This window comes from Amblyomma mixtum, chromosome 1 (assembly GCF_055824585.1).
Source record: "Amblyomma mixtum isolate Tamu chromosome 1, ASM5582458v1, whole genome shotgun sequence".
Classification (NCBI taxonomy): domain Eukaryota; kingdom Metazoa; phylum Arthropoda; class Arachnida; order Ixodida; family Ixodidae; genus Amblyomma; species Amblyomma mixtum.
Window position 1 is genome coordinate 86818557 of NC_143012.1, and position 20549 is coordinate 86839105.

Consider the following 20549-nt stretch of genomic DNA (forward strand, 5'->3'; position numbering starts at 1 on the left):
TTCTCTGCAACGAAAGCTTTCCGAAACATGGAATATTTAGCCCCGTTCTCTATTTCAGTCACCGATCTCACAGTATTTGTTTAGCTTATTTCAATTACACATCTGAATTTCTTTCATTTATTTTCTAATTACTATTATTATCATTATTATTTTATTTTCCCCATCATTATTTTCTTGCTTAACATTTTGAGCACCTATCAGTTGCCGCCTGTGTCTTGACCAATCCCCCGCAGTGGGCACGCGCCATTACTTAGAGGACAACAACAACAATCTGTCGCCTTTGCTCCCTCAGCTTGCCTGGCCTTGTCTGCCTTCCCGCCTGCCTGGTATTAAAGCACCCATCATCAACAAGTACGTCACAGTACTTTATGCTAAGGGCATTGAGATAAGGGGCTTAAACTTGAAGCCAACTGTAAATATCGAAAGGAGAGTATTATTTTTCCTTAAGCGGATACCACGTGGGTTTTGGTTCTATTACAGCGGAAAACTTTAATGCCTCATCGTTGTAAGCTGTAGTTGTCGACAGAAATGTCACGGTTTTCAATTGGTCGAAATGGTTGGGACGTCACAGCCCGCGAATTTCAAACGGGGCCAATTGCACTTTGGCTAGTAACCATGCAACCAATTAAAGGGATCGTTTAGTGATGCTCCAAGTAAGTGGGACTGAGTTTAGTTAATTGCTTCATAAACCAATTAGCCTAATTAACATTTCTACTCAGGCCAGATAAATAAATAAAACCGAGCCCGAAATTGGTCGAATTGGGGAATCGAACCAGGGTCTCCGGAGTGCGAGACGAGCACGCAACCACTCCGCCATGCCAGCTCGACGCTTTGGAATGAACAAAGGCCCATCTAGTGAATAGGGTGTCTTCGTTCACTCCCATCTTCCTCCTTTCCCGTTATGGCGAGGTTCAGGTGTCCACCGAGGTATGCGAGACACATTTTCTTTCCTCAAAGACCAGTTTACCGACGAGCAAGGCTTAGAGCCGAACGGGCGATGGCGTTCCGTGGACTCCCTGGAAGCGTTCCTAGACGCTGTCGCGTTCGAGGCGAAGCTTAACACCTTAAACCACACATCAGGGACACAAGCAGCAACACCGCGCTCAAGGCTCTCGCTTCACCGCACTTTAGGTGAACCGTGCGCGCCGCCGGAGCAGATCGCGGCGGCCACCGGTCAACAAAGTGTCCCCCTGAATTTTTTTTTTTTTTTTTGCGAGTTCAGTTACCTTCTCTCCGCATTGCTAAGATCTTCGAGAGCTGAGTAAAGTGCTACAATGAAAACATTTACGGTCTAAGATTTTCTACAGAGAAAGAAAGGGGATCTCAAGTTATAACACATTGTCTTGATAACCTTTCAAGATTTTGTAATTAATTTCTTTGCTTGCAAAAAAAATGAATTTTTGCGCTAAATGCAGTCAATTTGCTTTTCACACTGAAGACAATGACAATTAAATGATACGGAGGAGTGAAGTTCCTAAGTATTACAGTGAGTAGAGGAAGTGTTACAATAGCCCATTTAATTCCCGTGTAATATGCTAAAAACTGTGCCGGTTTATATTGCCGATGACACGAAATTTAATGTAAGAGATATGTGAATAAATGAATTTCCGACTGCTAGTAATCACTTTTTTATGCGCGTGAAAGTTTGGCAGTTAGGTATGGTGAAATTCGAGTGAGAATTTTCGCAATATTATCTTTTTTTCATTTCCATTATTCCATATTTACTGTAAAATGGAATGCCTTAGAGAGCTTCACGACTCTCTAAATATCCAAAGAGCCATTAGCTATAGGGTACCGCGTTATAATTTCAAACAATCGTTCCTAAAGTGTAACTTTTATAAGCTAGAAAATACCTCGAAACCAAGTGTAAAAACGAAACCTTACGTTCGCAGGTCCTTCCTGGTGGCGCAATTAGCGACCGGAGATGACTCTCCAGCGGACGTTACGATGGAGGCTACTTCTGTGTGCTGCAACCTGCTTTTCCGTCTCCGTCGTGTTTCTGTGGTACTTCCCTGCGTGCAACTTCAGGCGTTTCTTCAAAACTGGCCTGATAGGTGCGAGCTACTATATTTCAGTAGCCACACGCAAAAGAAATGAACGCTTTTCAGGTAGAAACAGTTCAGAAGCAGACGCTGCAGTAAGTTTCTCTCCGGAACATTTCCGTGTGGAGGATACTGGAGACCCGTACGCCTTCCGTTACATTCTAAACAAGCCTACTCTGTGTTCTGGCCCTCGAGACACAACACTCGTTCTAATTGTGGTTATCACCAGTTCCACTAACTATGCGCAGCGAAACGCTATCCGCAGTACATGGGGTAAAGCCGCCCGCCAGCGCGGCTACAAGGTTGTCTTTCTCCTGGGCAGACCACCGTTGAAGTCGCTCCAGAGCGACATCATTTCCGAGGACTCCCACTACGGGGACATCCTTCAGGCCAACTTCACAGATTCCTACCGCAATCTGACTCTGAAGTCAATAACTGTGGTCCGCTGGGCGAGTGTCTACTGTCCAAAAGCCAGTATAGTGCTCAAGATCGACGACGACATGCTGCTGAACGTATGGGGTTTCGCGTCTCGTGTGCGAGAGTTGCAAGGCGTGAAGAGGACCCTGTGGGGTTTGTTGTACGAGAAGTCGGAACCGCATAGGAACCCCAGCAGCAAGTGGTACGTATCCGCAACTGAGTACCCGAACACGACGTACCCGGACTTCCTTGCCGGACCGGCGTATATCCTGTCCGGGGACAGTGTCCCGCTGCTGGCACAGGGCAGCTCACGTGCGCCATTTATGCACCTAGAAGACGTGTTCCTCACCGGCATAGTGGCCGAGAAGGCGGGCGTAAGAAGAGTGCGTGATGAAGGAATCTTGAACTATCGGACGTCCTTCACGCCCTGTGAGGGACCAAGGATTTTGACAAGCCACGGTTACACGCCGGATGAATTGAATAAGGCGTGGGACAATTTGGTTGCGAACGCCGGGGCGCACAATTGTTCCGATGGCTAGTATATAAGCAGAGGTGCCAGAAACTCTATCCAGATTGTGACAACTGTGCCTCGATAGAAACCGTAAAACATATCCTACTTGAGTGCCCTGCGTATGCTAACGAGCGTGCGTACGTACTATGAACATTGCATGCAGAAGCTCTGCCCAGTGCCCATAACAATGGACAAAGTTTTAGGTCCCTTAGCCTGCTTCAGGCAACAGAGACTTGCAATGAACTTTCTTTTTACATATTTAAAAGACATTGGACATCTCGATAAGCTCTAAATTCACTTGCACGTTACCTTCATGCATTCTTCATGCAGTGAACTTCGTCAGCCCATTTGTCGAACTATGCACTCCATCATTCCATAGGTTACATCAATACTCGCCATTGCATCCTTAGTACCCATTTCATGGACGCATTTTATCTTTGTTTTTTTTTTCTTCTTTTACCTCTTCCACATTGCTCTCCTTCTGTCTTTATCTCCCAAATTACCCTCCCTGCGCAGAGTAGCATGCCAGCGTGATTTAAACGACGGCTAAATTCTCTGCATTTCATTAAAGAGTCTCTCTCTCTCTATAGCGACCACAGCTAACGGTCCAGTACGAGCAGCGGCTAGTCGTTAGGTGCGCGCATAAGGATAGATGCAACGCAAGCGAAAGGTAGGCAACCACATTAGAATGGACATTCGCTTATTATTTGCGTCTAAGGTGTACAGCTTGCCTTTTACACTATAGTAACGTCGCCTTCGTGTAAAGCGCTCGAGTGACGCAGTGACCTGCTGGCGGAGCAACATCTTTCGTGGTATGTGAGGTAGCGCAAAACGGGACAAGGGACAGAGAGAGATGCGCACAACACAGGCACTGTGTGCGTCTTTCTCTGCCCCTTGTCCCGTTTTGCCCTACCTCACATACCATGGATGACTGTTACCCCGACTCGCTAAAGTTTCTACCCTTGTGAATCACATCCCTTCCTTACATGCGGTGCACGTGAGGTGACGAGAGGCGCAGCAGAAGTACAGCCGCATTAACGTGATAACCAGATAAATGCGAAACTTTTCTTCAAATAATGCAGTATATGCTTTGCATTAAACTGTCATGGCCGTTTAGGCGTCCACGGTGGCTGCGCCGCTCGCCGAATCTTTCAGCTTTTAACTTCTGTCTACTTGTGTTTGTGTACTTCAGCGCGTGGCTAAACAGTGACGACACGTAGATCATCTGTAAAAGAAATGCGCACAGCGCCACCGGTGAAACAGGCGATGGAAATCGCCATTCAGTATTTCCTGCATTGCATTTAATTCTAGAGGATATTCTCAGAAACCAACAGGCTGCATGTTTTCTCGATTATACGAGCGCAGTCCAAGAAAAAAAAAATTGGCAGAGACACTAAAGACGGCTTACGTGTGGGAATACGAAAGAATTACTCTTTCTGGATGCATTGATTGCGTGTAATGTTTCTATATGTAATAAAGTTCTTTTCTACGAGTTTATGTCTGCGCGTATTGGTTGCGCACGAGACCGCAAACGCTCGGATACTCTCCCTGCACGGTGATGAGGTTGGCCGAGTTGCAACAGTTAGACGTTTAGTTGCGGTTCTTGCGCCATGTTTGACACCGCCCACACACACATACACACGGGAATGACACCACTCGGAAAGCGATACGAAGAACGGTTTGATCACAGTTTTCAATCAATCACCTTTATTTCCTTTGAGGAGGAGCACGGGACTAAAAGCTCCGAGAGCTTGACGAGGTCCCGACCCCTTACTAGTCAGCAAGCAGCAAAGTGACGGCCAGTCATACATCAAAGTTACAAAATAGACAAGTATCAAGGAGTATGCAACAATACACGCAGAAAGTGGCAAACACCAAAGAAACACAAACAAAAATGCCGTTGCAAATAACAGTATAAACAGAAGCTGTCGCGAACAAAATGGAATTCTTATTTTAGTCCTGAAAAAAAAACAAGCTGGCAAAAGCGTTTGACGATATCGTTTTGGTTGCAGGTAGGATCAAACTCCACTCGGTATAGTAAATTTAGCAGTGAGGGTAACGTGTAAGATAAAGATTGTTCATCATAGGATGTACTAGAGGTGGGCACGGACCACATTTCTTTGTATCTGGTTTGACGATCGCTTGTATTCACCTGTAGTCTTGCAAGACCAATTGCATAATCCATATGATATTTAAAGATAGCTTTATAGCGTACAATCAACCTATAATTTTATAAACAAAACACAGGAAGAATGTCGTACCATGAAAAAAGAGGGTTCGTGGAGAAAGTATAAAGTACATCAGCAATATAACGCACGGCTCTTTTCTGCAGCAAATGTAGCCTGCGCAAATTGGTCACACCAATTCTGACATTTCTGACGAAAGTGCGAAGAACTGGTTCCACGTGGAGGTCGGCCTCTGCCGAGTATATATAGACGAACGGCAAGTATACGATTGCAATAAGTGGTGGTGCTCGGCTTCCCGGGTGCGTCATACGGCCGCTGGATTACGTCACACTATATTTAAGGCGGAAGCCTTTAATGCCTCATCGTTGTAAGCAGGAGTTATCGACAGAAATGTCACGCTTTTCAATTGGTCGAAACGGTCGTCACGTCATAGTGCGCGAATCTCAAACGGGGCCAATTGTACTTTGGCTTGCAACCATGCAACCAATTAAAGGGATGGTATAGTAATGCTCCAAGTAAGTGGGACTGAGTTTAGTCAATTTTTAATTAACCAGTTATCCTAATTAACCTTTCTAGTCGGGCCAGGTATATAAATAAAACCGACTAGGAAATTGGTCGAGTTCGGGAATCGAACCAGGGCCTCCGGAGTGCGAGACGAGCACGCTAACCACTCCGCCATGCAAGCTCGATGGATTGGAATGGACAAAGGCGCGTCTAGTGAATACGGTGTCTTAGATCACTCCCATCTCCCTCCCTTCCCTTCCGGCGAGGTTTAGGTGTACACCGAGATATGCCAGAGAGAGGTACATATCCTTTCCCTCAAATACCAATTTACCGTCCAGCAAGGCGTAGAGCCGAACGGGCGATTGCATTCTGTGGACTCCCTGGCAGCGTTGCACTCTCAGAGGCGAAGCTTAACATCTTAACCACAGATCAGGGACACGAACAGCAACACCGCGCTTAAAGGGAGACTGAAGCGCTTTTTTTGAAAATCAGGCTGGCAGCAGCGTCTTACAGTTTTTCATGCTGTATGCTCGAATATCGCATCCAAATAAGGCAAAAACAAGCGCGAATTGCCTTTTTTAGCAGAAAAAATTACGAGGAACTTTAGCGGCTAAAGTGCTGAAAGGCGAAAGCCTGAGTGCTGCATTCTGCTACACGATTGTTCGCTTCACATTTTGTTGGTGCATTAATTAACTGCCAATTAATGACGCTTAAGCTTCGCCTTTAGGAGTGGAACGCGACAGCGTGTTGTAGCGCTGCCACGGAGTCCATTGAACGCCACCACCCGTTCGGCGCGATGCCTTGCCGTTTGAACGCAACGGTTTTTGAGGAAAGTAAATGGCGCAGTAATTCTCTGTCATCTCGGTGGACACCTGAACCGCACCGTAGAGGAAGGAAGGAAGTGGGAGTGAAAGAAGAAAGACAAAGATGGCCTGTAATGAAGAAAATGAAAATTGTATTTGAGGAAAGAAAATTACGCAGTAACTATCTCACATATCTCGGTGCACACCCGTCAAAATTCAGGGGGTGGGGGGTGCACTTTTTTGACCTAAAGTGCGGTCACTGATGTGTGGCTAAGATGGTAAGCTTCGCCTCTAAGAGTGGAACGCGAGAGTGTCTTGCAACGCTGCCAGGGAGTCCATAGAACGCCATCGCCTATTCGGTTCTACGCCTCACTCGTCGGTAAATTGGTTTTTTGAGGAAAGGATATGTATTTCTCTCTCACATCTCGGTGGACAGCTAAACCTCGTCGGAAGGGAAGGGAGGAGGATGGCAGTGAGCGAAGACACCGTATTCACTAGACGCGCCTTTGTTCATTCCAAACCATCGAGCTGGCATGGCGGAGTGGATAGCATGCTCGTCTCGCACTCCGAAGACCGGGGTTCGATTCCCAAGCTCGGACAATTTCTTACTCGGTTTTATTTATTTATCTGGCCTGACTAGAAAGGTTAATTGGACTGATTGGTTAAGTAAGCAATTAACTAAACTCAAACTTACTTGGAGCATCACTATACGATCCCTTTAATTGATTGCATGGTTAGTAGCCGAAGTACAATTGGTCCCGTTTGAAATTCGCGCACTGTGACGTTACGACCGTTTCGACCAACTGAAAAGCGTGACATTTCTTGTCGACAGCTCCTGCTTACAACGATGAGGCATTAAAGGCTTCCGCCTTAAAAGGATACTACAGTTTGTTCATTCCACGTATCACCTGAAAGCAAAAAAGACACGAGCAAAAAATTCTACGCCTAGCACAAGGATACGCCAGCGTGAAAGACGCGTATGCAGACCATGCGTAAAAGGTGCCAGCACAGCCTCGGCTGGTATTCTCGGAAAGGAAAGGGTGCGAACAATACTCAAGTCAATTGCCACCACCGGACGCGTCCTGGCTCGCCCGAAAGAGCGTCATCCTAAAGAAAAGGCAGCGCTGTGTCAGTACCCGGCGTAGGTTGGGGCAAGAAAGTATTAAGGCGGAAGCCTTTAATGTCTCATCGTTGTAAGCAGCAGTTGTCGACAGAAAATGTCACGCTTTTCAATTGGTGGAAACGGTCGTGACGTCACAGTGCGCGAATTTCAAACGGAGCCAATTGCACTTTGGCTAGTAACCATAAAACCAATTGAAGGGATCGCATAGTGATGCTCCAAGTAAGTGGGACTGAGCTTAGTTAATTGCTTAATTACCAATTAGCCTAATTAGCTTTACTAGTCAGGCCATATAAATAAATAAAAGCGATTAAGAAATTGGTCGAGCTCAGGAATCGAGCCCCGGTCTTCGGCGTGAGAGACGAGCACGCTATCCACTCAGCCATGCCAGCTCGATGGTTTGGAATGAACAAAGGCGCGTCTAGTGAATACGGTGTCTTCACTCACTCTCATCCTCATCCATTCCCTTCCGGCGAGGTTTAGGTGTCCACCGACAAATGAGAGACATACATTTCCTTTCCTCAAAAACCAATTTACCGACGAGCGAGGCGTAGAACCGAATGGGCGATGGCGTTCTATGGACTCCTTGGCAGTGTTGCAAGACGCTGTCGCGTTCCACTCTTAGGGGCAAAGCTTAACATCTTAACCACACATTAGTGACCACACTTTAGGTCAAAAAAGTGCCCCCTGAATTTTGTGACACAGTTACTGCGTAATTTCCTTTCCTCAAATACAATTTTCATTTTCTTCATTACGGCTCCTCTTTATCTATCTTCTTTCACTCCCACCTCCCTTCCTCTACGATGCGGTTCAGGTGTCCACCGAGATGACAGAGAATTACTGCGCCATTTCCTTTCCTCAAGAAGCGTTGCGTTCAAAGGGCAAGGGATCGCGCCGAACGGGTGGTGGCGTTCCCTGGACTCCCTGGCAGCGCTACAACGCGCTGTCGCGTTCCACTCCTAAAGGCGAAGCTTAAGCGTCATTAATTAGCACTTAATTAGCATTCAGGCATCAATCAGTAATTAACAATTAATTAGTGATTTGCCATCACTTAGTAATTAGTACTCAAATATATGTGACGCCACCAGTGCCACAGAAACAGCGAAGGTGGTGCGGAAAACGCTTCCGCCTCTACCCACTTTAGACAGTCAAAGTGCCCCCTGAATTTTTTCAAGGATTCGTCTTTACGCGAAATGACCAGCGCGTCTCTCCGAGGCTGCACAGCTGCAGAGTCCGAGGAAGGAGCCGTTGCTCTAGCGGTGGCGGAGGGCTATAGAACCGGGCGGTCACTAACAATACTTACGGACTCTCAAACAGCCTGCCGAAATTACATGAATGACAGGATAGGTCGTCACGCGCTCCGTATACTCCTCGCAGCGAGTGACAGAATTAAAAACCGGGAAGAATAAAACGACAAGGTCCGACACAAAATTGTGTGGGTACCGGGGCACACGGGGGTGGCAGGGAACCGAGAGGCCGACAGGATAGCTCGAGGATACATTACTTTCCGAGCTTCGGACGAGACCGCGGAACTCGCGCCAGCAGCCAGGGAATACTCGGCCATACTACAAAACTATAGAGGCAGAAGAATGCGATATCGCCCACCGCACAAATCTCTCAGCAGAGAGGAAGCTGTCACTTGGAGACAATTACAAACAGGCTCTTTCCCAAACCTACATATACTAAACAAAATGCACCCTACGATATACACGAACAAATGTCCCTGGTGCGACGAAAAACCTACACTATACCACATCACATGGGCCTGCCAAAACATAGACGTGGTCCCCAAAATACAAAACCCGAGTGCGGAGCAGTGGGAGACTCTGCTGTCCAGCGACCGCTGCGAAGACCAACAAGGTCTGGTACAGCGAGCTCAACGGGCGGCAGTGGCCAGCGGAGCCCTGGACTGAGGGCAACCGCCCACTGATTAGAGGCGGACGACTTCGACAGAGAAGACTCCTGGGGGTAGAACCAAGACGTCTCTGAAGATGCCCCCAAACCGCAGGAAAAACCATTAGTGTAAATAAAGTTTTCCCTCCCTCCCTCAAGGAAGCGATGAAGCAGCACAAAGTTGATGTCAAAATTAGCGAAGCGCAGTGGCCAAGCACTGCGAAGCATGTGACCACAGGATAGTGACGGAATCATTGTGCGCTGGAAACCAAGCCAAATACGCGCACAATTGGTTGCTGTTTCACTCGTGGCGCGTTAAGCAGAAGCCAGAATATATTAATCGCTGCCTCGGAAACGTTCGCCCTTCCTAGATTTGCAGTTCAGGTTCAGTGAAGTAGTGACCAACTATGTTTGTTTAAAAGCCAAGCTAGCTGCAACTCGCCCGCTGCCACAACTTGATGAAGAAACAAAGTAAGGTTGCGAAACATCGTGTTTTTTTGGCATTCATTTCTCTTAAATTTGCATCCGAAATCAGAACGTCGGACGCTTTCATTTTAATCGCTTAGCTACGATTAAACGAGATGCCGCATATGAAGAGCTTCGATGCTTGTTTGCTTTGCTTTATTGTGCTTTGTTTTGCTTGCTTGCTTGCTTGCTTGCTTGCTTGCTTGCTTGCTTGCTTGCTTGCTTGCTTGCTTGCTTGCTTGCTTGCTTGGACACGTCAAACCGAGTATAAAATCACTAACCGAGCCTTGTTGAGCACGCCTCAGGTGGTCTGGTCGCACCTAAGCTAGAGCAGCACATGCTTGAGCCTCTATTCGGTTTCTGCAGGGGCTAAGGGATCATGTTTCTACTTTTAGAAGAGGCGCTTCTTCGGAATGGTGACACGCCTCTCATGCGCGAGGAAATCAAAGGAACTGCGTCATGGTTAAGTGGGCGACAGAAAATCTCCAGAGATCACATTAGGGACAAGCTCTGCATGTAGCCGCTCTTACGAAAGTGCTTCGAGCAGAGTAGGCTTGCTTTGGTCGGCTTGAATTCTTCGTCACAGCAGCGAGCGCTTATGCTGCGAGCTTATGATCTTGCGGAAAACAGTGGAAGACGACACAGTCGCGGCCGTAGTTGTTCGTGGACACGGACGCAGAGTAGTACCTCGTGTTGAATCTGATTCTCAAGGTCGGCTGACACGCTTTGTACGTCCCAACGCACGCAGTACGAGGAACAACGCATGCAGCACAAGAAACAACGCGCGCTGAAAGCTCTCTCGGGTGCGCCGAAGTATCCCCGACTCCTCAACGTGACGTCACGTTGGCCGACATGGACGAGGTTTCCCTCTCCGCTGTTCTCCTCTCCTGCCGCTCGCGCGGGCGCGGGAGATTTAAACATCGCGTTTTTAATTGGTGATTGCGCCACTGTTTTAGCCAAAATCGAAAAAATAATTTCACAGACGTGATCAGCAATGACACTACTTCAAAACCCTAAAAAATCAGCTGATTCGAAAGCCGCCTCAGTATCCCTTTAAGGCTCTCGCCTCATCGCACTTTAGCTCAACAAAGCGGCCCCCTGAATTTTTTCTTGCCGTCGCTAGGATTTTCTGTATCATGTGCGAGCACGAGCTCACGCCGCCGGCTTTTCTTGTAATAAGACCAGTAATGTTTTGCCATTAAAACATTCGGTCTTATTCGGAATCAGGTTCGGCACCAACATCGGCGCGACTTCGGGAGAATCTGTACGGAAAATTGCCGTGAACTGCAGTTAAGATGGTCTCGCACTTTGTGCTAATACCATTAGAGGTGCCTTCGCTGGCACTGCTGCTTTCTGATTCTAACAAAGAACAGCAGTATAGGAGCTTATCTAATACTGGAATTATCTACTTAGTGCCCCATCCAGCGTGCTTCAAAGGTCATAGAGAACTTAGGTTGGAGCGGGGAAAATGAACGGGAATTGTTCAGGGCGATCGAGGGCAAACATGTCAAGGAAATAACTAAGTATGCCTTGATGTATGTTTAAACGGTAGTCAGAACTTAAATACATAGTGCAGTATATAAGTTTTAAAGATTGAGCGTTTCATCGGGTGTTTCAGCGATCAACAAAAAATTTCCAATAGTAGGATGATTGCAATAGAAAGAAAACCTTTTGAAGAAATAACTGTTATCCGCGATGGACGTGAGGGACTTCAATAATCTGGATAAGCAGAGAGTCAACATTTGAGCTTCGCTATCACACTTTCGGTCACGTTTTCGTTCTGATTGTTGATGGAAAAAATTTAGCTCAATGGAATATAATAGTTGTACGTAGAATAGACGTACATACACGAGGAAATTTCCATGTTATTTTTCTGACGAGGTAACCGAGGCACAGGTACTGCTAAAGGTCAAGAGCAAACTCACGTATATTTATAATTAGAGTGAATAGATGGTTAGTTTTCTCTAGTTTTAACCTGTTACAAGCCCTTTACCGGAACCAAGGAAGCGCTTTACCGGAACCAATAAACTGGGTAAGTAGAGAGTAATCATTTCAGCTTCGCTATCCAACTCTCCCAAAAATAACGTTTAATACCCTCAATCGGCTCGTTAATGTTAATGGCGAGTTCGTAGCCAAAAACGAGTTGCTAAAATTTCAGTTTTGAAGTTACAAGGAAAGCGTTCCTCTAGAGCCCTGCAGCACAAGCAAATCCGATGCTTTTTTTTTCCCTACAAAACTGAAGCATAGCAACAGATGCACGCAGAAGTTCAATGCAAACGCAGCATCCACTGGAGTCATGCGGGAGCACCTACGGCACCATATTTGTTTTTTAGTATACATACTTTCGTGGCTGTAAGAAAGTAAAAAGAGCAGTGGTGAAATGATTTGACGGCCTCGCCTTCCAGAGAACAGGATCCGGGAGCCATGGTCTGGACCAAGTCATGAAGTCGGGGCTCTCGAGAGCGCACAGCTACGGCTGCGGCAAAACTGGCGCTAACACTCGAGTGCGGTAGAACAACAGCACACTGAGACACAAATGGACAAAGCGGCACAGGTGCACTCTTAATCTAGTTCCACATAAGTTCCTTGAGTTTCAGTTAGTAACTGCAACTTTCCGCGTCCGGTGCTCTAGACCGAAATTCGGAGGTCGTGGTTTCGATACCACCGGCGGCATGTGGTTGTTTTGAAGCGAAAAGCTTCAATACGAGGGTCGGAGCCGAGCTTCGCGGATGCCGTATACCGTGTGCCGTGACGTCACGTTTCGGCGTCACTACATAAAAAGAAACTACGTCGAGGCTGGGAATCGAACCAGGGCCTTTGCCATTTGAAGCGGAGACGCTACCATTCCGCCATGCCAGCTCTTTTTTTTCTCTTTATTGCATGGAAGAACTTCCGTAAAAAGGGGGAAAACTTTAATCAAACTGGTTCGCGTCTCAAGTTACCGGGCTGCTTAATACGAGCCCGCCATAGCCCTAACTCAACACTGCATCCCCATCAGAACATCAAAATTCAGGGAGGCACACACATGCATCTAGGCACGGCAGCCAGCTTGGAGGTTCTTCGCGTGCAGCATATGCACTCCTCACCAAAGCACACTGTTCACGAAACACAGATTTGGACGACCTTGGTGGCTCGGCGTGTCTGTCCATCAAACGGCTTTTCCAAAGACTGAATAGTCCCATGAACACAGACAGATCATAAGGCACAACAGAGTTTTTCCCAACAGGCAGAAATCTAATAGTGTATGGTGTAATTTCAATGTCCCTCTTAAGAGTTCGTTGTAGTATGTCCCAAAAGAACATGGCATCACGGCACAGGATGAAGCAATGATCAATTGTCTCAGGCACGTTACACAGACGGCAATTCACATTCCAGGTACAAACATCTCCTTGTCATTAAGAAATGTCTTGACAGGCAGCGTCGCTGTGTGTAGTTTGAAAAAGAACGTTTTAGCGGCTGCCTGAATGCACATCCACCTAACACGCTTTAGAACACTAATGTCCAAAGACCCCAGATAAGGCTGCCGATACAATGGTGTTGGGAACAAAGACTCAGTGAGAGCCTGGGTCATCTGTTTTCTCGAGAGGCTATAGAGGTAATCTAAAGAGAAGCGCACAGTGAGGAAATTGAAAGTGTCATCAACCTCCTTAAGGAATCCCCATAAAGTCCCCTCACGAGCCTGCACAGTTGGTGCGAATAAGTAAGGCAAATGTAAACTAAGCAGCCTAATGAGCACAGCTACCAGAAACAGGTGATTTGCCGATTTGAAAAAGAAAAAACGGGAAACAAGTTGATGCACGAACAGGTAAACAAGGCCCACTCCACCACCCTCTAAGGGAAGGAACAAGTTGTCACGCCTCATGGGCTCCCATTGAGATCGCCACACGAATGTTGCAAATATTCTTTGTATTGCTTGTACCTTCCTCCTCGCACAATGCAGGACTTGAAAGACATACGCGAGCTTTGCAAACAAAAATATGTTACAGACCTGTGCCCTCGCAAACACTGAGAGTTCCCTACCCATCCAAGCCTGTGTTTGCCGCCGTAGAGTTACAATTTGTGAATCCCAGTAGGCTGTACAATTGTGAACTTGGTGCAGCGGAATGCCTAGGTACTCAAGAGGGCTACAGTCCCAGCATATGCCACCGAACTGGCTTGGCCTAGTTCCCCAATGACCAACCAAAAGCCTTTGGATTTCTCTAAATTAAGAGCCGCGCCTGATACATCGCAGAACTGTTTAGTCAAGTGTAAAGCCTCAAGTACACTCTTTTTTTCAGAACAAAAGAGGGCGACATCATCAGCGTAGGCTAAAACTTTAACTTCACATTGAGCCGGAGAGAAACCGCGGATAGCTGCGCTGTTAATTATACTGAGACAGAGGGGTTCCAGATATAGGGCAAACAACAATGGAGACAGTGGACATCCTTGACGAACAGATGATTCCAGTGGTATTGGTTTCGTTAGCTCCTGATTAACAATTACCCTTGTACAGGAGTTCTTATAGCACATCCTTATGCCTTTGAGCAAGACGTGACCAATATTTACATACTCCAAGACCGCGAACAAGAAATCGTGCCGAACTTTATCAAACGCCTTCGCCACGTCAATTTGAATCAGAGCTACTTGGCATGTCTCATCTGATACTGTCTCTAATACTGAACGTGCAATATGGATATCTGTTTGAATACTGCGGCCTCTATTACGACAGACCTGATGCGAACCTATCAAGTCCATAATGACGAGCTGCAGACGACTGTTGAGAACCTTGGCAAAAATTTTGTAATCAACATTGCAGAGGGAAATTGGACGATATCCCTCAACAGTTTTCAACCGATTAGTATATTTGCTTTTGGGAATTAATATTGTGTGCCCAGAATAGAAAGTGGGAGGCAGGACACCCACATCATAAGATGCTTGGAAAACATCCATCAAAACAGGCACTAGGCAAGGCGAAAATGTTTTATAGAATTCGCTAGTAATACCATCTGGCCCAGGAGATTTCTGGCTCTGCAGGGCAGAAATGGCTTATTGAATTTCATCCAAAGTGATAGGTCCCTTCACTATAGCACACTTCTCATCGTCAAGTCGAGGGAAGTTTCCGAGTAAGGAACTGTAATCGAAAACCTGATTTAAATCTTCGCAACTGCCAAACAACTTCCGATAATAGTCGAAGAAAGCAGCAAGAATACCAGGCGCATCGCTGTATGTGCGATCACCATACTGAATTTCCAATATTTCCTTCGCAAGAGCATTCTCTCTTTCATCACTCAGGTCCCGACGAGAAGGTTGCTCGTCAAGAAACCTTCGGGACCTAGATCTTATCAAGGCCCCCTTATATCTTTCTGTCGCAAATTGTTGAAGCTGCGCTTTTACGTTATTAATCTCTTCGGGATAAGCACCCGGGCTAACCTTCTCTAGCTCATGTAGCTCCGTTAGGGTGCACCCAAGCTCACGAAGGTGGTGTCTCTTCAGGAAAGCGATTCTTGCTGAGGCCTCAATTGTCAAGTTTTTGATCTCCTGTTTAAACAAGTCCCACTTTTGAAAAACGGACAGATCACGGCGTGACCATACGTCTTTCAAACTAGTAGGTACAGGACGCTGAAAGATTTCGTCTGAGAGCAGACAGTTATTCATCTTCCACAGCTCCCATCGAGGGTGAAGTACATGACGAGTGTACCTCCCTATCTGAAGATACACCATACAGTGCTCAACGTTTGAGCATGAATAAAGGCCCATCTAGTGAATGCATGGCTCTCATAAATGAAATTAAAGGAATAAATATGTGACAGCAAGAAAAAAATAAGAAAAAATAAAAAAGGAAAGAAAGATAAAAAATAAAATGGGAAAAAATAAATATAAAGAAAAAACAATAAAATGAGAAAAGAAAAGAAAATAAAAATAAAACGAAAAATAAAATATTAAAATTAAAGAACAAAAGAAAACAATAAATATTAAGAGAAATAAAAAATAATAATAGGAAAAGACACAAAAATAAAAATAAAAAAAAAGTAAGATAAACAACAAATTAATAGAAAACAAACAGTGCGCCAGAAAATGATTTCGCCTTGCAGCATTTTAGAGAGCCAAAGTGCTCCCTGAATTTCAACAGCGCCGATTTCCGTCTCCTCCTCCGCCTCCGTACAGGCAGTGTGTGGACGGCCGAACGCCTCCACCGTTATCGTGGTGCTCCCAGTGCATTGTGCGCCAACTGCGACGGCCATGACGTCAAACCAAGCGTAACTGAAGCTTTTCGCTTGTATATCCAGCCTTAACCAGAGCTAAGCCACTGCCGAATTTTTTAAAGCGCAGCTCTTTGGCGCCCGTTTCTGCGTTTAGCGGCGTCGCCGTCGCCTTCCGTTGTAACCAGCAGAGGACACCTTAGTCGCGCTTTAGGCTTCGAAACCTATGCGGGTGGTAGTGGTGGTAAAAAAACATTTATGTACAGATACACTTCAGGAGGTTATGTATGATGGTTGGTTGGTTTATGGGGTTTAACGTCCCAACAAACAGTGCGCCAGAAAATGATTTCGCCTTGCAGCATTTTAGAGAGCCAAAGTGCTCCCTGAATTTCAACAGCGCCGATTTCCGTCTCCTCCTCCGCCTCCGTACAGGCAGGCTATGAGAGACGCCGTAGTGGAGGGCTCCGGAAATTTCGACCACCTGGGGTTCTTTTACGTGCACTGACATCGCACAGTACACGGGCCTCTAGAATTTCTCCTCCAAAGAAATTCAGCAGCTGACCGAGAAGAGGCCAGCCCTCACAAGTACTAGGGACCCTAGTTCGGGACCCCAGTGACGTCGGCCGCCGCCCGGGCTCGCGCGGCCAAGGCCATTGGGCCTGCAGGTCAGAGCAGCCGAGCAGGGTCGCCTCCCAGTCCTCCCGGGTTGGGTTGGGTTGGAGGGGCAGGCCCACACCATGTGGTAGATGTCCGAAGACTTCTCCGCACAGTGCGGACAGCTGCCCGAGAAAGAAGGGTCGAAGTGTTTGATAGCTGCCGGGCAGAGCAAAGTATTAGTATACCGGCGAAGCAGAAGCCGCTCTCTGACGTCATGCCAGATGGCGCGGCGAGCGGCGCTGCCAGCTGCGGCGGTTGCTGGGTGGTGGTGGTGGTGGAAAACATTTATTTACAGATAAACTTCGGGAGGTGAGGTATGAGCTGACCCAAAGGGGGCCAGCCCTCACAAGTACTAGGTGGAGGTCCCTAGTTCGGGACCCCAGTGGCGTCGGCCGCTGCCCGGGCTCGCGCGACCAGGGCCCGTTGGGCCTGCAGGTCAGAGCAGCCGAGCAGGGTCGCCTCCCAGTCCTCCCGGGTTGGGTTGGGGTGAGGGGGGATAGCAGGGTTGGAGGGGCAGGCCCACACCATGTGGTAGATGTCCGAAGACTTCTCCGCACAGTGCGGACAGCTGCCAGAGAAAGAAGGGTCAAAGTGTTTTAGAGCTGCCGGGCACAGCAAAGTATTTGTATATAGGCGAAGCAGAAGCCGCTCCTCCGCCTTTGAGAGACCTTTACACGGGCGGGGATAAAGACTATGGCCAGATTGATAAAGTAAAGAAATGTCTTTAAACGAGTAAGCTGGAGAGAATTCGAGTTCCTGATCGTCGGAGTCGGAGGGGAATGTCCGGTGAGAGAGCGCGCGGGCGGCGGCGTCAGCTGCCTCATTTCCCTCAAGGCCCATGTGAGCAGGAGCCCAAACGATACGCCGGTGAGCGGGGTCCCCGGTATAGACGCTGTTTTGGAGAATGCGGTAGGCTAGATACGGTACCCAGCCCTGCTCGACGTTCCGACATGCCCCTCGCGAGTCGGAAATAATTGTTTTTGAATTGGAATGAGATGCAGCCAAAGCAATGGCGACCTCCTCCGCGTGTGTTATGTCACGGGCTCGGAAAGTAAGGCCGTTCACTGTTTTGGATTCGTGGACGACTGCGGCCGTGAACCATCCCCCATGGTGGGGGCCGGAGGCATCCACGTAGAATACGCCGGGTTTCGATCCATAGTGGCGGGCCAGGGCTTCCGCCCGCGCCAGGCGCCGGCCATTATGGTCCTCACGGTTCATGTTCGCGGGAAGAGGGCGCACGTGGAGGGCGCATCTCCACTGGGATGGAATACGTACGCGCTCTTCCATGAGAGTGGTATGTTGGATGTGTAGCCGGGCAAGGAGGCGGCGACCCGACGATGTCTTCGAGAGACGTGTGTATTGGTGTGTGTAGGCGGGAGCTTGGCGGGTAGCAGCAGCCTTGTCGGTGTTTTGCGTGGCGTTCGCCGCTATCTTGGCCTCGCGTCTGGACCGGCGCTCAAGCAGACGCAGAAGATTTGCATTGCGGATCGAATCCGCGGGTGCCGATTTGGGTTCCACAGTGACGGGAACGGTCGACCACGACATGGCGTCCGGGTCATAGCCGCGTTGCAGAAGTGTTTCTTCCATCTTGCCGAAAGAAGCGGCTCCCTCACAGCCGAACGCCGGCGCAGCCGTTAGGCTTAGCGTCGGCGCCGGAGGCGGGAAGGAAAAACTGCGTTAAAATTTGTAAAAGGGGGCCCACCTATATGAATTTGGTGTCCACGGGTGCCGATGAACTTGCCGAATCCAAAGGGCGCGAAATTGATGGGATCCAATGACTTGAGTCGTGGCTCCTGTCAAAAAAAAAAAAAAAAAAGCCGAAGCGCCACACGTCTTGCAGACGCCCGCCAGTAGGCGTCCCTCCCGGTTGCTGGGCAACGGGTCAGCTCGCGATGTGGCCACCGGCCACAGCGAAACGGCGAGAATACGGCCAATATAGCTCTCGCTACAAGATTGTGACACAGGTGTCCTTGCATACGGTTAGCGCTGCTGACTAGAGACAGAATACACGTTATTGTGAAGTTTTCGTGCCGCCCATTAAGTTGGTAGCTGGCTTGCCGCAGGAGGTCCATCTGGTCCTTCAACTGGTTCGAGGGGAACCAAGCATACCATGAACTAAGGGGTGGGTAGGGGTAGTGAGGTGGTTGCGTGACTGGTGTTCACTACTTTTTAGCGTGCGGTGACAAATACGAGAAATGGTGTCAATGCTAACGTAACAATATCAAGATACAAATTTTAGGGTCGAGTGGCGGAGAGCGCTTAAGTTAGAACTAACAGATATGTGAAAAGCACGCATGACTTCACACTTGGCATTATCTCACAATTCGCGTGCGAACGGTTTCGACATTTCCTTCCTTGAAAAAGAATTCGCAAGAGGCTGCGTACATCTGGAATGCAGCAAGTGTCGTCCATGCGCAGTAGGTTTACGAAAGATGAGGAATGATTGATAGAGACACTGTAAGTTGCCAAGGCTGCACTAAATCTGCGCTAGGCAACAAGTAATTTATTCGAGCAGTGAATCTACTGCTCACCTTTGGACTGTATCGGTATAATTAATACACTTTCTTTAAGCCAGCAATGGCAGATATCTACCAAAACAATTTTTGACATTAAAGATATTCATGCTTCCGCTATGCTACATTAGGCGACCATCTGCCATGATTATCTCCATGCCATGCGTCATAAACTTTCAATTTGATTGGTGCCGCAGTGTTTATATTCGTTAGGGTGATGCCGAATCTCTTCGCCGCTTTATTTAAAGCAATAAAAATTCATCTCCAAGGCTTCTCTTACAGTGAGTAACGGACTAGCTTTTACAACTCCGCAGGTTCCGCGCTTCTCCTAAATGAAATGTATAGTGCTCTTCCATGTTTTTCTGCGCCTTGTCTTTGTTCTCGTGGAGTAAGTACGACATTGTTCGCCTCCGTAATTAGTGACAATTTTGTAAGGCAATATTCATCTATGATCATTTCCAGTCTTCCAATATACTGTAACTCGATGGTATAGCGTCCACGTGCTGACAACTGATAATACTGTGAACTAGAATAGCTTATATGCATTCCTCCGCATGCGTTCTTCAAGGGATTGGTGTAATCTTGCGATGTATATAACGGGAGTAGTATTATTTCGAAGTAGGCTAAAGGAACCACGACGGTAACGTGAGCTGTATAGTGCCACAGCATGAATATTTTCCTGCAAACGAACCGAAAGCTGATGAGCGAATATTAATTTAGTGGAAGTTGCACGAGGGGTCCTTATCTCGAAGTCTCCGCCCATAGCCGTGGTCTTAGTGCAACTGGAATGCTCGCTATATGTGTTTAACTGTAGTTAGTTTCCGTATTAAATTTGTGGCTAGCAAACCAACCAGGGTCAAAGGCCCGCCGAGTTTTTATTTCCTTCGTTTTGGCAATTAACTTTTTCGATTCTGATGAGACCGATATATGAAAAGAGGGTATCACAGGGCAAAATTTGTAAGCTAAAGAAGATACCTAGAGTTCAGCTTGGGTTTTATGCGATGCAAACGAGCAGTAGCTGTTTGTACTGCTACGTAACTAAAAGTTGCGGGAGGGGGGACAGTAATCGTAATGGACGCATTCCTGGAGGAACTTCGCGCTGGCACGGTGAATGTTAATGACTTTTGTAGTACCGTGAAGCACTCTTTTAAGGCGAATAGACGATTTATACGCTTAGCAAGGAACAGACATTAAGCGAACAGCGCATAGCCTCTGGTCATTCGGCGTGGCTGTGGCTGGGAGGAAGTAATTTCGGCGGC

At 47.4% G+C, this 20549-nt stretch overlaps 1 protein-coding gene across 7 annotated transcripts in view; it reads left to right on the plus strand.

Moving 5' to 3' along the window:
- Positions 1-20549, plus strand: part of LOC149367119 (beta-1,3-galactosyltransferase 5-like) — a 41007-nt gene that overhangs the window by 12400 nt on the left and 8058 nt on the right. For 4 of the 7 annotated variants that reach the window (XM_089554249.1, XM_089554244.1, XM_089554261.1 and 1 more), the window contains 2 exons: positions 293-351; positions 1893-4528. The exons of 1 other annotated variant lie outside the window; for it this stretch is intronic. In XM_089554249.1, coding sequence (XP_089410375.1) covers positions 1925-2998 — 1074 coding nt within the window. In that variant the 5' untranslated portion in view covers positions 293-351; positions 1893-1924 and the 3' untranslated portion in view covers positions 2999-4528. Of the gene's footprint in view, positions 1-292; positions 352-1892; positions 4529-20549 lie in introns of those variants that run through there. 2 more of the 7 variants (XM_089554275.1, XM_089554255.1) reach the window with 2 other exon arrangements.